The 18193-nt window shown below is 41.6% G+C and overlaps 1 protein-coding gene across 2 annotated transcripts in view; it reads right to left on the bottom strand.

The window, feature by feature from the left end:
* Nucleotides 1-513: 513 nt before the first annotated feature.
* LOC126395036 (E3 ubiquitin-protein ligase DTX1-like) overlaps nt 514-18193 on the bottom strand; it is a 59706-nt gene continuing 42026 nt past the window's right edge. For both annotated transcript variants that reach the window (XM_050052239.1, XM_050052237.1), the window contains exons 4-10: nt 14356-14417; nt 14035-14196; nt 10912-10973; nt 10570-10728; nt 7859-8020; nt 5863-5952; nt 514-5545 (exon numbers count right to left, since the gene is read on the bottom strand). In XM_050052239.1, the coding sequence (XP_049908196.1) occupies nt 5321-5545; nt 5863-5952; nt 7859-8020; nt 10570-10728; nt 10912-10973; nt 14035-14196; nt 14356-14417 (922 nt within the window). In that variant the 3' untranslated portion in view covers nt 514-5320. The remainder of the gene's footprint in view (nt 5546-5862; nt 5953-7858; nt 8021-10569; nt 10729-10911; nt 10974-14034; nt 14197-14355; nt 14418-18193) is intronic.

Genomic DNA, 18193 nt, shown 5'->3' with positions numbered 1-18193 from the left:
CACACAAACAATGTTTGCAGCCCTTCCTCCTCCCGGCATTATTTAAATGCTAATGAGAGCGGACCTACCTGCAGTGATGCAGCAGAGTCTCCATTCCAGCTCTCTCATTAGGCATGAGAGGTGAGCGCTGGGAGGAGGGGGGTTAGGTACCAGAGCTAACAGGAAACTGACCCTAAAGCTGCTGGGTCAACACTGGAGGAAAGAGGGCTGTGTTGAAGGGGGAAGCTGATCTCCTGCGGGCCCTTGGTGAACAGCCTGCTTTAGTATGCACCGACCACATCTTTTCACCACAGCACCAACATACAGCAGCCAGTGACAGAAAATGACCATAAAGCAAATTTACTGCTAGCAAGAACGGTTCCTGCTGCACTCCACAGCTCCGGCAAAGCTCATTTATAACCATATAAAGAGGTGTAGAGCACAGAGCTGCTCGAGGAGAAGGAAATGGTGCAGCTAAATGAAAGAGGGCATGCCAGAGAGTGGGGGGAAAAAACGAGGGAGAGCCAAGATGACAAAAGGTCAAACAAACTACCCCTGTCCAGGGTACATTTATTTTTCCACAAGAAACACACAAACATGCAACAAGGTCATCACAATTCAATAAAGACCGATAGATTAAGAAGCCCTTTATAGTTGAATCAATGTCTCTATGTCTTGCTTTTAGTTGATCTCAATTTCTCTTTGTGAACCATCTTAAATAGCAATATGTAGACACCGCTTAAGAGAACTCAAACCACAGAAATCATGATTTGAAAATGTCAATTAAAATGGGCACTTCAAATGCAAAACATTCTGATGTTTTACATGTTGTTGAAAGAATGAGGAGAGCAGCCAAACGCTGCCTCGTCCCCGTGTGTGTAAATCAAATCCAACAGACGGAAAAACCTTTCTAACTAACTGGAGTAAGATGCAAAACCACAGTGCTAAATCACCAGGAGACCTGGGTGATATCTCTAAAGAAGCTATGATGTTTTCATACGCAAAAAAGCTATGTCGTTGTCAACAAACTTGCTCACAGTTTGGTTAACATGCACCTCTAGGAGAACATTACTGTATCTTTAAAGGACATGAACCTAAGATCCGTTTCGACACACACTCACACACACTCGCACAGACAAACAGATACAAACACACAGTATATGTATAAATGTTAAGGTATCATTTAGAGACAGAAGTACAGTTTGCAGTTGACACTATGAGAGAGTACAACTTTAAATACTTCATATGTTGGGATAGTCATTTTATCCCACTTCTACTCAAATGGAAAATAGTATGGAATAAATCTTAATAAGAGTAATACAGCAATGTTATGTAATTGTTCTTTTAGAGACAATCATCATTCAAAAAAAGACATCAAAAATATATGTTTTCTAATACATAGCATGTGAACATCTTCGGATCGCGACCCCTTTGTTTAGAATCCTGGAGGTAGGCACCCCATAAAGAAAACATCCATTGTCATTTAAAAACAACAAAAAAAAAAGTCTGCCTTCTTGCTACACATAAATCATGTATTAGATCTTAAAAATAGTAAATTGCATAAACACCATCTCTCTCTTTCTTAATCAGACAAACAGCCTACCAAACCAGGTTTTATTCGTCATTATAAGTCTGTACACACCTGAAAAGTCTAAAGGGCCTGCAATCGTTCATACTACAAGGCCGACACATGGAAAGGAAAAGCAGAAGAAGCAAACATTTGGATTTCTCTGGTTAATGAAACTTCATTTAACATGGATAAAATTCCCTGATAGGTTGGAAGCATTCTCTCTTGCTGTCCTGTATTATAAAGGGAGTCGAAAAGGTTGTGAAGGAGAAAACTTGAGATGGAACAGGACAAATAATAACTGTTTTCAACGCCTGGGTCAGAAATCACAAACACTTCTAGTGGTCTGTTTTAGCCACTGCAGGTGCCAAAAGTTAAGGAGAGAATAGGGGAGGTCGGGAGCAATTGTAACATTTTTGTTTTTTGGTTTTGATGTCATTACACTAAAACCCCTTGAACTATTTGGATGAAATGTTTATGAAGGTTACTTGTATCTGTGTTCTACTTGTTAGCATCATCAAATGGTTTTACAATCAATGTTTCACCCTTTATCCACCAACATTTGCACGTGTGCAGATGGACGGGTCAGAAACCAGGTTAGTAAACAGCAGAAAGCAGCATGGAGGCCAGTGAAATTGTTACAGTGGTTACTTCTTCTTTTATTTTATTTATTTATTTTTTTACACCTAATTAAATAAGTGTAATTAATCCTATTAAGTATGAGACATCAGTTGTCCTTTGGCAGACAGAGAGGGATCACCACAGTGTTTATAAAATGTGCGTCAATAAGGATGCCTTGTATCGTACTACAAACCAAATCTACCTACTGGTACAAATAAAGTAGCCTTACCCAACCTTACTGCAGAGCATGTGCAGAGTGTCATGGCTCTGTCTTGCTCCTGATTGCTGCAATTTCAGAGGTTACAATTGCCCCCAGTCCATCCTACACAGAAACATGGTTGAAAGCCCCTGAAAATTTTTAAATTTTGAGTATTTATCGATACTATTACGTACTCATGGCTGCACAAGCAGCAAAAAAAGCTAATGTTTGAAATATCCTCTTTAGCTTAACACTTAAAGAGATAGTTAATCTCTGTTGCTACCTAGCAACGTACATTGCTGGCTAGATTCAGACATTGGTACATTACATTTCCCGTTTTTTTTAAGGTGAATAAGCAACAACTGGACAAACCATCCAGCAGTTGAATTCGTGGGAATAATGCATGGCTGTATGTCAGAACAGACTTTTAGAAAAGCAAGGACACACAATCAACACATCTTATGTTACTGTTCTAGCTGTAAAACGATGCTGTGTTTTGAAGAAAGACATAGAAGGGCCTTTGAAAAAAATGTAATTCAGTGTACTTAGGTTCAATCTGTTGCTCCAGTTAGCTAAAACAAACACCATATATTATTTGTGACTTCTATTTAACCCAGGCATGCCGCTTCACCTTCGAACTGAGCAAAGATTGCTGACTGCATCCATTCCCACGTTCTGGACGAGTAGAAAAAGAGAAATGGCCCATATGGAGGGGTGGGGGGGGCGGACATCTTCATGCTGCTAAAACTCCCCCACCAATAATAAAGACACATTTACTGTATTTATTGGAGTCCCCCAGGGGATCAACTACACAGATTCTACATTAAGGTAACGACAGCAGCATACGCTAAGACTACTTGTAATATAAGACGTCCATAACATGTCGTACATATTTCAACAGTCCCTGACATACTGGCAAATTCATCTTTGCCAGATTTTATGTATTCATGTTAACATGTGCCTGTGTATAGATATGTGGGCCAGTCTGTATCTTTATATTTTCTATATAGAAGAGTATAAAAATAAATTAAACTTACACCATCGACTCAAATTGAGCTTGAATTTAAAGGTATATCACATCTGCAAATGTATATCATATATATATATATTTTTCAAAGCATTGCAAGCCGCTTTATAAACATCAACTTAAAAAAAACACAGATTTAGTTGCAATTGAAAACATTGTCCTAAAAATGAAACGACTGATTAAACAAAACCGTTGCCTCAAAGTTCTATGGAAGACTATGATTCACTCCAAAATTAAGCTCACAGCTGGGTGCCCACACCATAAACCTTACATCAACACCCCCGCTCATTAAAATTGATCAGATATATTTATGGAGAATTATGCAGCACTGGGTTATCTTTTATCTCAGAGGAAAGAAACAGCACAAGATCTCCACAGAGGACCTTCAAAAAGTCTTTACCTCACGGGCCTAATATCTGAGGGGCAAAGAGGAGAGCGTAGGAAAAATAGTTCCAAGCAAACTACACACTCAACCAACATTTGCATGGCTCCTAGAATGAAGCTCTCTACCGCTGTTGCTGCTGAGGAGGAGGAGGAAAGTGGGGGTGAGGCCATACATCAGAATCATCCCTAACAACTGACTAAGCTCACACAGGGAATAAGATGTTTCTCTGCTCGCTATACAAGCAGTGGAGCCCAGTGCACTGCCCAGCAGCAAACAAGCTCACCAGAGACTTTTGGATTGCAGGCGAGCATGAGCCCGTGATAGATCTCCAAGGGAGAACTGTTGGTGTTTGAGAAAGAAACGTCCACGTGCAAGGAACATGTTCAGCTTTTCTCCTCAAGGACCACGCCAGCATATTATTGCCTCAGAGCACGCAATCACACACTCGCCCCTCATGTATGGTCAGCATGATGGATCGTGCCGACGCCTGGGTTTGCCTCCAACAGGGAGAAAAATAATGCAGGCCTTATATTCACAGGGGTCAGCGTCATCGGTGTGTCAAAAAAACAAATGAGTTTAACCTTGGAGTATAGCAGATCTCGCTTCACAGCCTCAGCCTGTCAAGTTACAACACCTCGTAACAAGCATCAAACTGACTGGTAAGATGCTTGTTTCATCTATTTCACATCTCCTCCTTTCCGGTCTGCAAGGTTAACCATACAACATACGTTTATTACCAAACACTTATATTTCATAGCCTTTATCTCTCTGTAATTTACTTCAAGCACTACGGAGCACACTTCCATTTTACAGAACAACTGACTGAAGGTATCAGAAGTGGAAAATGTCAGAGATGCCCAGTGCAACTTTACAGTCAAATCACCAAAGCTTTAATCCTCCTTCAAATCACAAAACCTAGTTTCACCACTTGTCACAGAACAATAATTAATAATTAGAGAAAAAGGGAAACTTATATAATCAGTTCATTTGGATAATTCACAATGCTGAAATTCTCTTAAATTTCTCTTCACAATATCAAACAACAACCGGCCTACTGACACCTCACCCTATTGCTACTGATATTCGCCCAACCTTCATTATGCAGCGTTAGTCTGGGCCATGCATTCTGGAGTTCAGCATTTACAAATATGCCTTTGTATAGTTTTGGCCCCTCAGCAAGTGCAGAGGAACAGTTTCAGTTTCAATCTAAGGGGTTAAATACCATTTACTAAATCTATAATCTCACCTTGTCTTTACATTCTTCAACCCTCTGAGAAAATTTGGCATGAACACAACATGCTCAAGGCATGGATCAAGAGACAGCAAGGGGAGATTCTTAGGTTATACAAATCAAAATATTGACCATAACCACGTCATTTATTTTGCTTCCGTTGCTCTTGTGCCACCACTTCTGCAGGTTGTTTTTGTTTGTGGGGAGTAAAGACTTGTCGGCTGCTTGTTGACCCGTCATGCAGCGTCCTGTTCTCTGGGAGACGGCGGGGCATGGTGGGTTGTGTTCCTGTGTACCAGCTCAGCTGGCAATCAGTCTTTCAGGTTTTCCTCACCGACCCCCTGGGCCGAAAGCTCTGTCAGGACGTTGTCCAAGTAGTTGGGGTCTGGGTAGCCATGGCCGGTCAGGTTGGAGCCAAATTCTGTCTTGTGGTGAATCTCGTTCCACACCACTGTGTCCGACTCACCGGTGGTGCTGGACGTGCCGATGGTGAAGATGAGGCGTCGGTCCCAGGCCATGATCAGCAGCTTCAGGACCTGGAGAGACAAAAGAGGGTGGAGAAGGAAGTTGTTATACCTCTGTAGCAAGAAGGAGGTAACACCAAGGTAAGTCCTCTTTCATAGCATAAACTGATGCTCACTCATGCTACTCAGAGAACCAGGGTTACATAAGTAACTTTAAGTTTTCGTTAAGCAAAATCTACACACACAGATTGCCCGTAGAGCAGAAAAGCTTTCCCCTCTGAAGAAAGAAATTCTATGCACCAGGGAGCACTGGAATCCCACATGGTTTTAATGCTTGTTGAGCCTTTAGTTTTAGGTCATTGTTTTCTTGGACCGGTGTAAGAGCGTACCTTCCTGCCTTTGTCGTTGTCAGGGAGGTAGCAGTGTCGAGGGAACCCTCTCGCACTGAACTTCTTCCCGGGGTTGGGGTGCTCATTGGTCTGGTAAAAAAAAGTCAAAAGCAAAAACAAACGTTACAACTCCTTCTCTTCCAATTACGACTTAACTGTGTGAGAAATGTCAACAGCACCCACAGGATGAGCTTTATTGTCCGCATGGCTTGGCCCTCATCATTAGAGAGACATGCTAGTGTAAATATCCAATTATCTCTTCAAGTATCATATTTTAGAAATTTGCTCTCAAGGCTCCAGTGTGAGAAAAATGCTTGATTAAATCCTAATATGTCCACAGGGGCTTCCAAAGGAGGGCAGAGGATGTACTGGTCACCAAATATATTTGTCAACTCTTCCTGCAGATTACCCCGCCCACCCCTATTAATGAAGGAATCATATACAGTTACAGTTGCTTTGTCGTGACAAATTAGTCACATCATGCTCTGTATTGCTGGTGAGGTTTAAATTGTGTTGCAAACAAGTAGCTGTTATTCCAAGTCTTTTGTGTGGTTTTCTGCCTTTAATAGGCACACTAATTGGGCAAATTAAAATGTCACATTTTTTACAATGACTGCCTTCCTGCCTTTTTTAAGTGGAAAAAACATGGAGCACAATGAGGCAGACCAACAACAACATCTAAATGCAAAGCAGGTACCGAAAAGATACTGAAGGTACAGTGATTTAGTGATTGTAACTAATGTTGTTTTGCTTTTGTCAATTCAGGTGGTGATCTCAAAGATTTGCATTTAAACAAAGGTCATTAGTCACTATGAATAGTGTATCACAATGGTGACTGAGCCTATGGCCCACTGATGAAAGTATTGCAATATTTTTTTGATTTGTAGTATTGTAAACTGTGGTGACATTGAGGAAAACATGTTGTGTAAAGTTGCTGCTAATGCAAACATTTCCTCCTGCTGCAGCTTCACATTAAAAGCACTTTAGTGGCAAAACATGAGTTGACTTTAATCATGAAAGAGTCACAGGAAATGTACGGTGTTTTTCAGTGAACTTAGCACTTACTGCGGTTGAGCATCAACCAAAGAAGCAGCCACAGTGAGCTGTTTGATTGAGAGCTGCATGCGAGAGGCTGCAAACCTCAAACCTTCGAACTGAGTAAGGTAACCAGCCAATTTCACTATTCCCTGCTGTCCCCAGATGCATGTCGTGTGCGGTGTAAAATCAGATCACTGTATCATTAAACTGCATTTGCTGTTACCACCACAAACTACTGGTGTCACCAAATCAACCAGGGCTGAAATTCCCAAGATTGCCACTTAAGCCTTTTACAGAGCTGTATATTACCTTTCTAAACTCAACTAAAACTGTTCTTTAGAGTGTGGACTGAGGAGCGAAAGGAGAAAAAGAGGCAGGACACCTGCAGAGATGTTCCCTGGTGATAGTGCTTCTGTGCTGACCTGAGTGGTTAGGTCATCCCCACTATTCTCTGTCCACTGGGACACTAAAGCCTGTTCCTCTGGTGGAAAAAGGTCAGTTTATTGACTCTATTAAAGCTCCTCTCAGCAGTCAGGATGAAATATGAAACCTTTTCATCTCACCAACACAAACGCAGGCTGCCGAAAACACACACTCCTCTCCACTGCGATGTGATGGAAAGTCAAAATGACCTTCATTTGGTTGTTATTTTAAAAATCTACTTGTTTATTTGATATATACTAAATGATTAATTAATTATTTTAAAAAAAACCTGCAAATTAGTAGATGGTGGAATCTATGTCTGCCCAGAACCACTGTGTGATCTCTAAGAATGCTGTTTCCCCAGTGACTTACACAGCCACAACACCTCACCTTCCTGCACTGATAACCGTCCGTCAAACTAAAGCGGATAAGCTGCAGTAGTAGAAAGGGAACAGAGAGAGAGAGAGAGAGAAGAGACAGTGGATCAGGGCACAAAGGCAGCATGGCGGATTTAGTGAGGTGACACGGTTCTGACCTGGATCCCGGCAGGAATGTCGTAGACGATGCGGATGGTCTTGGAGTCTGGGTAGCCAGGCAGGCAGTGGGGAATGACGTGGTACTCCATCTTCCCAGGAGGCTGGGTGCCTGTTTTCTCTCCATAGATGGTTTTGCATGTTGGACACTGAAGACTGCCATCCTGGTTTAAAAAAAAGAATGGTATGGCATTAATAATACAATAAGATGACACTGGCATTTTTTGCTGTGTGTCAGATTGCTTTCACCCAAATTACAAATAATTTTTAATGTCATCTGTAGTGGTATCTACACATGCATATAGTTTTAGTTTTATTTGCATACTGACATATCTGTTTCTGAGATTTCTGCCTTCATTCTAAAATAATGGACATGAATGACATACAGGCTGTGGTGCTTAAAGGAATACTCCACCCTCCAAATGATCATTTGTATATTGATTACTCAACCCGCGTTACGCTGAATTTGGGGAATAAACTTCATATTTCACGCATGCCTTCGATAAAAGAAGAATTTAAAAACTGAGAAAGAAAACCTTGATAAATTGGAGCGCAATAGGTCTGTGTTAAACAACAAAACTATCATCAAAGCATCCATTTACAAACTCTCACTCAACTCATGCAGTATAATGTAACATGGGGTAAGTAATCAATGTACAAATGATGATTTGGGGGATGAAGTATTCCTTCTGAGAGCAAACTCGTATTTAAAGGTCCAGTGTGTAGGATTTAGTGGCATCCAGCGGTGAGGTTCGCAGCTATGGCAAATGCAAATCTTCCAGTGCTTTGCCCATTACAGTTCAAGTGTGTAGGATAAAGTTGCATCAAGCAGTAAGGTTGCAAAAGTGAAACTTCTTCCATGTGCCAAGTGTGTAGGAGAGCTACGGTAGCTGATGTGAGAAGGTGAATGGCCCCATCGAGAGCCAGTGTTTGATTTATCTGTTCTGGGCTACTGTAGAAACAACATGACAGACTCCATGGATGAAAACTTGCTCCGAACGTAGACAGAAACAGCTCATTCTAAGGTAACAAAAACATTTGTATTTCCCCCTAAATCCTCAACACTGGACCTTTAAAGCTGCACTTATCAATATATTCATTGCAATGATGATCAAATGACAGCTTGTAATGTGAAAGGTTTCCTCTATGATGATGAACCCACAAAGAAATGACCACCCAACTCTGCAGTTCCCCTCAGATCTGCAGAGCATTTCAGCTCATTGTTTTGGTTTTATACTATGTAATGTTCTGGTTCACTCTCGCTCGTCTCATCAACCTCATGCCAAGCCACAGGCAGCTGTTTAAGTAAAACAAATTTAAATAAACCCACTGTATGCTAACTGCCCAGCACCAAACAGCAGAAAGACAAAGTTAGCAATTGGCTAGAGAACCAAGTGGAAAATTTAGCAGCTTAAAGGCCCTGAAACAACAAGCTATCAGTCGGCCATCACTCAGTGTTTTTCAACCAATGGCTGGTTGGTCAATTTTTTCAGCCAATTTAGCATGTTGAATCATCATTAGAGACAGCAGGACCTGTCGGTGAATCAAATCCCTCTGATTGGCAGTTCAGCTCAGTGCACCAGAAGAGAAGCGGAGGTGAGGAAAGTAAACAAACAGCTAAAGTCAAGAGGAAGTGAGACCGAAACAAAGGTATGATGATTTTTCTTCAGCCACTGAGGTCATAAGTAGAAACGTTTCCTGATGGTTTGTGTTATTGCTCACTGGCACATGATAAATATGCTCTGTTCTTTCAACAGTGGATTGTGTTGATAATGTGCTAACTGGCTAACTAGTGTCATGAGGGTCTTCAGGTTTCCCTTTTGGAATGATGATTAAAGACGACCACTGTCTGCTGGTTTGGAGAGCTATCTTCTCTCATGCAAGCGCGGATGGTATGTGCTGGATTGCAGACTAGAGCTAAAATAATAGATTTTTTGGGTCACTACAAACAAATAAACACTAATGTTGCTTTGTATCTGCTGGATGTGTCAATGGGCACCTGTTTGCTAAGGTATTGGTCATATCAAATTTCTAAGGTGATAGATAATATGTCACTGCTGCCCCCAAGTGGCCACAAAATCAGTCACTACCACTTTAGAAAAATTCGACAGCAACATGAATTTCCAGAAACAACAATCTTGTTACCTTCTATTCAACTTTCTACAAAAAACATTATCCCCAAAGAAAGCTGTTGAAAGGATGTTATTGAGGGAATATGTCTGTCAATGTTGTGACCGCCACAACAGGTGGTGAAAGCAGAAATCTCAAAGGGGGTTATTTCAAAACCAGGACAAATAAAACCAAAACTGCCTACATGGCTACACACCACCAGAGGTAAGTGAGACAATATTGTGCTGTTTGTGTGATCTGGCTTTTTAAAAGTAATTGATAGACTCATTTGATATCATTAGACCAACTTTTGTTATAGCTGCTCATTAAATCTGCTTGCATTTGGCTCTCCTGCTTTAGAGCCATGCTGCTTTGTATTCCATGCAAGTAAACTGAAATGAAATGAGTAAAATTTATAAAATTCTTGTGCTGTCAAGACCGGCATGACTGATCTGGTAAGACTGTGTAAGATCCCCATCTGTGTACAACAATACTGAAGGCCGATCAACTGCCAGTGCCATGCAATCCGGTAAGACATCGCGAGTTTATAATTTGAGCCTAGAGTGACATCATAACATCGTCTGGCTCACAAGCTTTTACCCACCTTATTGCCATTGTTGTACATGGCCACCAGGCACAGCAGATGGTACATGTGCCCACACTTGCCAAGTTTGCCCACCAGCTCTGGCTTGATGCCTTTGTGCTGCAGGACGCCTTCATAGCCTGACGACATGACCAGCCTCTCCATGCAGATGGTACAGTCCTGGAATAGCCAACCAAAATACTTCAACTGCTATTCTACATGACTGTGTATTTATGAGACTTTCACACTCGGTTAGGACATCAAACGGTCACAGAGTGCATCTCTCGGTGGGGACAAAACTTTTAAGTCATCTGTGTGTGTGTGTGTGTGTGTGTGTGTGTGTATTTTGTGTCTTTTTCTTACCTCATCTGGCACCACTTTAATCTTCTCTGTGTATCTTCGCACCACGTCCTCTGGGTTTTTGCCTTGTCATAGAATAAAGCATAAGAAAAATGAGATGACCATTCAAGAAAAGCCAATCCTGCCACTTACTTACACCCACGTATCACACAAGTAAATATGAAAAAGGGAAAGATGGGCCACTGGATGGCATTTGCTTGTCATTTGAACACAAGAGAATAACAGCTAGATCTTGATGGATGACAAACTTTCATCAGTTTCAGTGGCAGCTCTGGCCTGAGCGTGACTGCAGCCCCACGTTTTTTTTTTTTTTCTGATAAGAGTGTGAGTATGCATGTGAATGTAGTATACATGTCTGTGATGTTGAAGAGGAGGTCACCTTCAAACTGGCACACAACAACCCAGCCATCCCCACTCTCTCTGATAATCCCTGTGTGCAACCAGGCTAGCATGGCTGAGAGCACACCCACAGCTTACACCCCTAATACGCTTACAGGCAACCTCTTTTCCCCCGGAGCCTTTGTTTGTTCATTTGAGGGACAGGCAGCGAACAGAGGGAGGGAGAGCGGTGGAGAGAGATTGACTGAGCAAAAAAAAAAAAAAAATGTTAAGGTATAAAGGATAAGGAAGACAGAGGAGGCAGAGAGCTGTGAAGAGAGGGAGGAGAGAAAACAAGAAAAAAGGAGGAGAAAGACAGAAGAGACTCAATTACGCATTTTACGCTATTGCTATGTGATGGCTTCATTAGCCGGATCAAAAGCCTGTCTGACCTTTTTCTGTACAGAAAGCAGAGCAGAATAAGTCCAAATCTCTCTGCACAAGAAAAAATACATTTCCATTTTCCTTACAGCTGTCCAGTATCTCTGAGTTCACACTCTGTCTGCAGGCAGCACACACAGGTTGCACATTTGGCTGCTGCCTCCTTTGTCAATCTACAGTGTCACTGGTAACACATTTTAAAATGTCAATTTCCTAATAGTTTCTAGCGAGTTTCTTGTAAAGAGCTATGTAATTTGCCTGACCAATACATCTGTCGGCTGATATTGGCCTATCACAGTTATATTGGTAATGGTGTTTATGTTGTCCCATATACACCATGATGAAAAGATTTATTTATTTATTTATTTATAGGACATAATGTAGAAAAGAAGCTCTTTTAAACAGACATAGAGCCGCTACAAAGTCCCTTCTTCATGCCTTTTTTTTTTTATTTGCATTTTTACACAGAAACAAAACAACAGTCGCCTCATGCTGCTTCTTTATGGAGTTATAGACAGCTTGCTGGCATCACGGAATAAAAAGAGGAGAGATGGACATGACATGAAACACAACAGCGTCAGCCTCTAATGTGACATATGACATACGTGTCGGCAGCGCTTTACAAACACTAACAATGGCATTAACATGGTAATGACAATCATTTACCATCTTTGTTATATGGAGGCTGATGTCACCCTCTGCTTGGAGGGAAAAAAAGCTCACAAATCTCATTGTTTTCTGAATTTGCGGACATTTACGTCCGCTGTTCTTCTTTGAGTTAGCCACTAACTGCTATTGGCTGCTTTTTAAATCTCCTGCGGTGGGTTGCACGCATGACACGTTGTCAAAATGTCACACCCATGCCACCCATGATCCCGTCCTGCTGACTGTCCTGTTTATACAGACACCGTTTCTGCACCTTTTCTACCTCCCATGGTGGTCTAAAGGCAAGACAATGCTGCCCCCCGTTCCGCGATCGTATCTTATATACAGCACGCCGTTATAACAACACAATAATCCGGCCTTGAACAGGCAGTGAAAAAGGGGTTAAAGATGCTTGAAGTAATATTAAACTCCCAGTGAAATTTACTGTTTCAGTGTACTGATGTCATTTTTGACAATAAAGGTTATTGTTAAACTGTAAGATATCCTGCCTCCGTTATGTTTGTCACAAGTGTTTGATAACCATATTTGAGAGTTAACTGTAATGAATGAATTAATGGGGTCCCGCCTCCAACGCTGTAACCAGGTGTCTTTATACATGCATGGTTCAACTGCCAATCAGAGTGATTTCACTCACAGGCTTCGCCAAGTCTGACATCGCCATCCTGAATCAATCTAGAAACAGCCAACAAAGGCTGACTAGTGCCAATGGTGCAGGACACACCACAAAGAGTAGGGCAACAGAAGTTCATCGACAGCCCAGCATTGACTGACAGCGGACCGTCGGCTCTGTCAGGGCCCTTAAAGCCTCACAGAGCTGCTAGCATGACTGCAGAGTCTTGACTTACTCAGAAATTATTTTCAGATGAGTTTTCATTAATAGACTGCTCCATTTAAAGCCTGCTAAATATTTAGTCATTATTCATTTATCATTAAATTGGAGACATAATCCACGTTCCTATAAATTTACAATCACATATCAGTTCTTTCGTAGTAAATTATAGTAAACTATGAGGACCCATAAAATAAAGTGCTGCTGCATTGTCTGCTCTGAAGGGTTGAAGAGGACAACCACGGTGTAGAGATGAAAACCCAGCAGCCTCACTGATCAATTAGGACAAAGACTCTCTTGGGAGGCCGGCGGTTTCCACGGCTTCCATCGACCAGCAGTTATTCAAGCACAAAGCCGTCCAACTAAACACCAGATCCTCTCTCAAACCAGCTCAGTACAACAGTCCCTTGTTAATTACTTTCCTTACGACGGCTTCTGTCAATCTGCATGGAGTGTGACACCTATAAAAGAGTTACAGTAACACACACCGCATTTGCTCATAAATTTGAACTAGCAATCATCATTACATTTTATGGGAACGTTTTGAAAGGTACAGGAATGCTTTCCTAACGAATCATCAGTGACCTTGGGTGAGGTTAGATTGATTTAAACAGCCTCACGGAGCTTAAATGGGAGGCATTTACAGAACAATTATGGAGCCTTGATCACAATAAAAAACAGCTTTGGTTTAGTTTACATGCTAAATATCAGACTTACAGAGAGCTGATCTGGAAACAGTGGTTGGTCTATTCCTCTTATCATTGCATTTCAAATGCATTTGCTAACCCACTATAAAATACAATGGTAGCATTTCCACCTCTTTGTTTTCATATTGTTTCCTCCTCTCATCTTACTGATTCCCTCCATCTTACCTCTCCTCAGGTGCTTTTTCTTGGTTTTGCGGCGCATGCCGTTGATCCCTGGCACAGGCTTCATGTCGCTCTTGTTGATGGGTGGTGGATGCAGTATGGGCTTGGGGGCCCGAGTCAGGCAAACCGGCAGACCTGCAGCGCACATCAGGATACCTGTCATACCTGATGCATATGGACAGCACACACACACATACACACACACACAGAAGAGTGAAAAAAGCACTGATTGTGAGCGTCTTTCAAGATCAAATGTTTGAACACAAAAAGACACTCTTCTTTGTTGTTTTCTAAGCAGATGGTCTATAATGAATATTGACTAACCTGCTAGTGCTGGGTGCACTGGTCCAGATCCAGTCAGGTTCTTTACTGGGAGAGCAGGAACCCTACAAAAGGAAATAAAAAAATGACTTTCTGGACTGGTGTTTTTAAAGCACCTCATGGCCACAGAAAGTGACTAGCCCACATTATACATTCATTCAGAGTCATACTACCACCTCTAGTGGCCATTTGGAGACATCAAAAAGGAAAACACTAATCATCTCCTCTCTCTCGCTAGGGGTGATTTATGTTGTGCCAATCCATTCTTTTTTAAAGAACAAAAAATATATTTTTCACATTCTTTAAAGGAATATTTCATCCTCAAAATTACTCACTCTGTTACCTTGAATTCATAAGGACAACTTTGTTTTTATCGCATTTAAACAAAGAATCCAAAAACAGAAATAATTCTTGATGAATTGGTTAAAATGGTGGCTGTGTTTAACAACAGCAAAACCATGTCATAACATGCATTTACAAACTCTCACATCAGTCGTATGCTCAGTACCAAAACACATGCTTTTTTGACTAAGCTAAGACCTTACTATATAAAACACTTCTGCATAAACAGTATCAAGCATGGATGAGTAGCGCGCTTGGGCAAGCGTGTGCATTTAAACTCAGCTTATGCATTCCATTAAAATCCTGTCTCCAAGCTTGTTCATTGGCCAGGAAGTCAGGCTTGGGGTGGAGGAGTGACAGCAGAACTGCTGGCCAATGAACGAACTGGGAGGTGGGATTTCAATGGAACGCACAAGCAGAGATCAAATGTAAATGTGCACGCTTGTGAGAAAAACAAAGTTTTCTTCGTGTATTCAAGGTAACATGGGGTGAGTAATTGTTACACAAAGGTGGAATATTCCTTTAAATGGCCCTATGACCTCTAAAATAGCAGCTAAATTGTCCTGATCGTGCGCCACTGCTTGTGACGCCACCACTGAGGAAAGTGAGAACAGCAGCTCGTTCTGCTCTGCATGCCACAAAAAACACTCAAGTTAAAATGTCACATGTGCTTCACCACAGAGACAGAGACAACTGCGATGGGATGAGACAGCTTGACTCATGTACAAAGCACTGCAGCAGAGCCTGATTCAGGATGACATTTGGAGAGGCTGGAGTTCACGGCAAACACAGACGACAAAGACAGTTGACTTGCGCACTCTTCCAGATCTGTGGAGCAGAGCGGACAAAAGCACTTGAGGCATTAATATGAGCACACAAGTCAGTGAGTCTCTTTTCAAAAGGCCGGAGCCTTGGTTCAACTAGCGTCCCACAGCAAGGGCTACAGAGCAGCAGAAGTCAGGAACAAGTTTTCTTTCCTCAGGTTAAAAGTATACTTCAGTGTCATGACAAGACAAGTCAACTAACAGCAACTTACGAAGTTAAATCATAGGATGGAAATGTTGGGTTCATTAAAACTACAATTGCAATTGATATCTTGTTTTGAATCACATTTGAGTGAAGCAAAGACGCAACAAGAAAAATCCCACGAGATGCGAGTTGGATGTGAGACATCAAGTCAAATCTTAGCTTCAGGATAGAAGGGCCACATTTACACCGGGTCACTTCTTGTATCTTGAGCATCCAGAAGCTAATAGGTGCAGAATTTCTTATATTATTATAGCATCTTTTAAGTCTTTCTATAAATTAGTGCAGTGTCTGTTTCCACCAATGATTGTGTCTTGGGTTTGGATAGCTGTTGCTGTTTAACAGATAAAGTTAGCGACTACCTGGTGAACATAGTGGAAGACTTAGCAGCATAAGAGCTAGATATTTTTCCTATAGGAGTCTAAATTAGCTGTATTAGCATAACTAAACTAAATTAATATCTTTAATTCAAAATCTGTAGAAACAAATCTCATCATGGACTTAGTGTTAGCTAGCTAGTTGCATGCTCAAACCTTAGTTATTTGACAGTAACATTACATTTTGAGCAGAATGCGGATTAATCATTTTGTTAATCTACTCGGATCAATCTGTTGTCATCCCACCACATATTTTCATTATTTTCCTGGCAGTAATGTGCAGTCTGCAGCTGGCTCGTGCTTGCATAAACTTATGTGTATCCTTATATGTATGCAAAAGAAACAAACAAAACAGGGACAAACTGTAAAAATGCTCCACAGCACCACTGGGGGTGAAATTCATAATGGACTAAAATGCTTATGCCAAACTCAGACTACAGGAGTTTTAAAATCCTGACTGATTTTGAATTGGGTTGCATCACGCACATAAGGAGAAACTTGACAGATGTTCTTCTCTCTACTCTCAAACTGACTACAAGATTTGAAAACAGTGGTGCATCACACACCACAGGATATTATTAAAATGATGCCAGAGGGAGCATGAATGCACCACCTCCCCTGATTTCATGGGGAAACAGATGTAAAAATTATAGAGGCTGACATGGTGCAACAACCTGCTGTAATGCTTTACAGATAAAAAAAGCAGAAGGCTAAACAAGTCCGGATGAGGACATGGTTGGGGAGACGCGGTCAACACAAGTTGTTCATTCTTCAGCGAGAGCTGAATGTGAGATTTAGCTAATGTTAGCCTCAAAGGCTAGAATATTTATTGTTGCTTGGCAACACCATCAGCTGCTCCATACTGATGTACTCATAGCTGTAATAATTCAGATTTTTAATTCTAAATGTCAAACATGTTTGAAATTATCTGGGCAGCCCTGATGAGCCTGCTCGAATATTACCAGACCGATTTCTCCTCTTATTGTCTGGAGTCTTGGGAATAAATTTGTCCCAAACTCCTGTAGTCTGAGTCTGGTTTTGAGAAGATGTTCTTAGACCACCGGGGCTGAAAAATGAAGCCAATGCTGGAGTGCAAAAAAACTGCAGTTCCTCAAATGGCCACTTGAGGCTGGCTCCAAAAGCAAGTCAGTCCTCATAGACCCCCATGTTAAAATGCTCAGCTTTACAGCAGAAATACACGTTTACAGCCTGGCACAAAAAATGTTTTTTTGGTCTTGATAGCTAATTCGCCCTTCATGACAGCTGTACGTGGGGTTAATTTTTAAATAACTCACCCGTTTAAATTTTAACGCGGCTTTAAGTTGTGCATAATTAAAAGCACTGCCACTTTGAGTGACAGGCTGTCTGCGAGGCCTCACCTCAGCTACTTCAAGTCGCTCAACCGCCCTCACTCCTCCACAGCTCCACCCTCTCCTCCACATACCATGAGTCACCTCTGGCTCCAACAATCCAAGATGGCGATGGCCAAAATGCCAAACTCATGGCTTCAAAACAGGAGTCCACAAACTGATGGGTGATGTCAAAGTGGCTAGTCCATTATCCAGTCTATGTCTTAGATACATTCTGTCCAGCTCTACATGAAAGTTACATAAAATGAACAGGTGTAAATAGGGCGCTGCTCACTGAGCCACTTGTTGGTTATCTCAGTTTATCAATCACACGCACACACACACACACACACACACACACACACGCAGACTGCACATACACTTCTAAATCTCTGCTCTTTCACCATGAGGTGACTCTGGCCCTGCAGCTCTCAGGCGTTTCACAAATCCGCATCAAAGAGACTGCTTTGATATTAGCGAGAGCCTCTGTTCCTGTGCCAGGGGAAGCCCTTCAATAAGCTGAGTGCAATAACGAAAAAGGACGCGAGGCCTGGCTGAGCCTGATGTGTCCTATCGCATCTCTGGTAGGGACTCAGATACACTGTGTCTCACACCAGAGGAGCAGAAGCCGGAATCAGATGACTACTGTAGCATGCTTGACAGATGTGAGTCAAAATAAATTAAAAGACTCTGATGTGCGATGAACACCTTACTTCAGAATGTCAAATTCAGGGGTGTGAAACCAAG

Source organism: Epinephelus moara, chromosome 8 (assembly GCF_006386435.1).
Source record: "Epinephelus moara isolate mb chromosome 8, YSFRI_EMoa_1.0, whole genome shotgun sequence".
Taxonomy (NCBI): domain Eukaryota; kingdom Metazoa; phylum Chordata; class Actinopteri; order Perciformes; family Serranidae; genus Epinephelus; species Epinephelus moara.
This window is presented reverse-complemented; position numbering and strand designations above follow the sequence as displayed.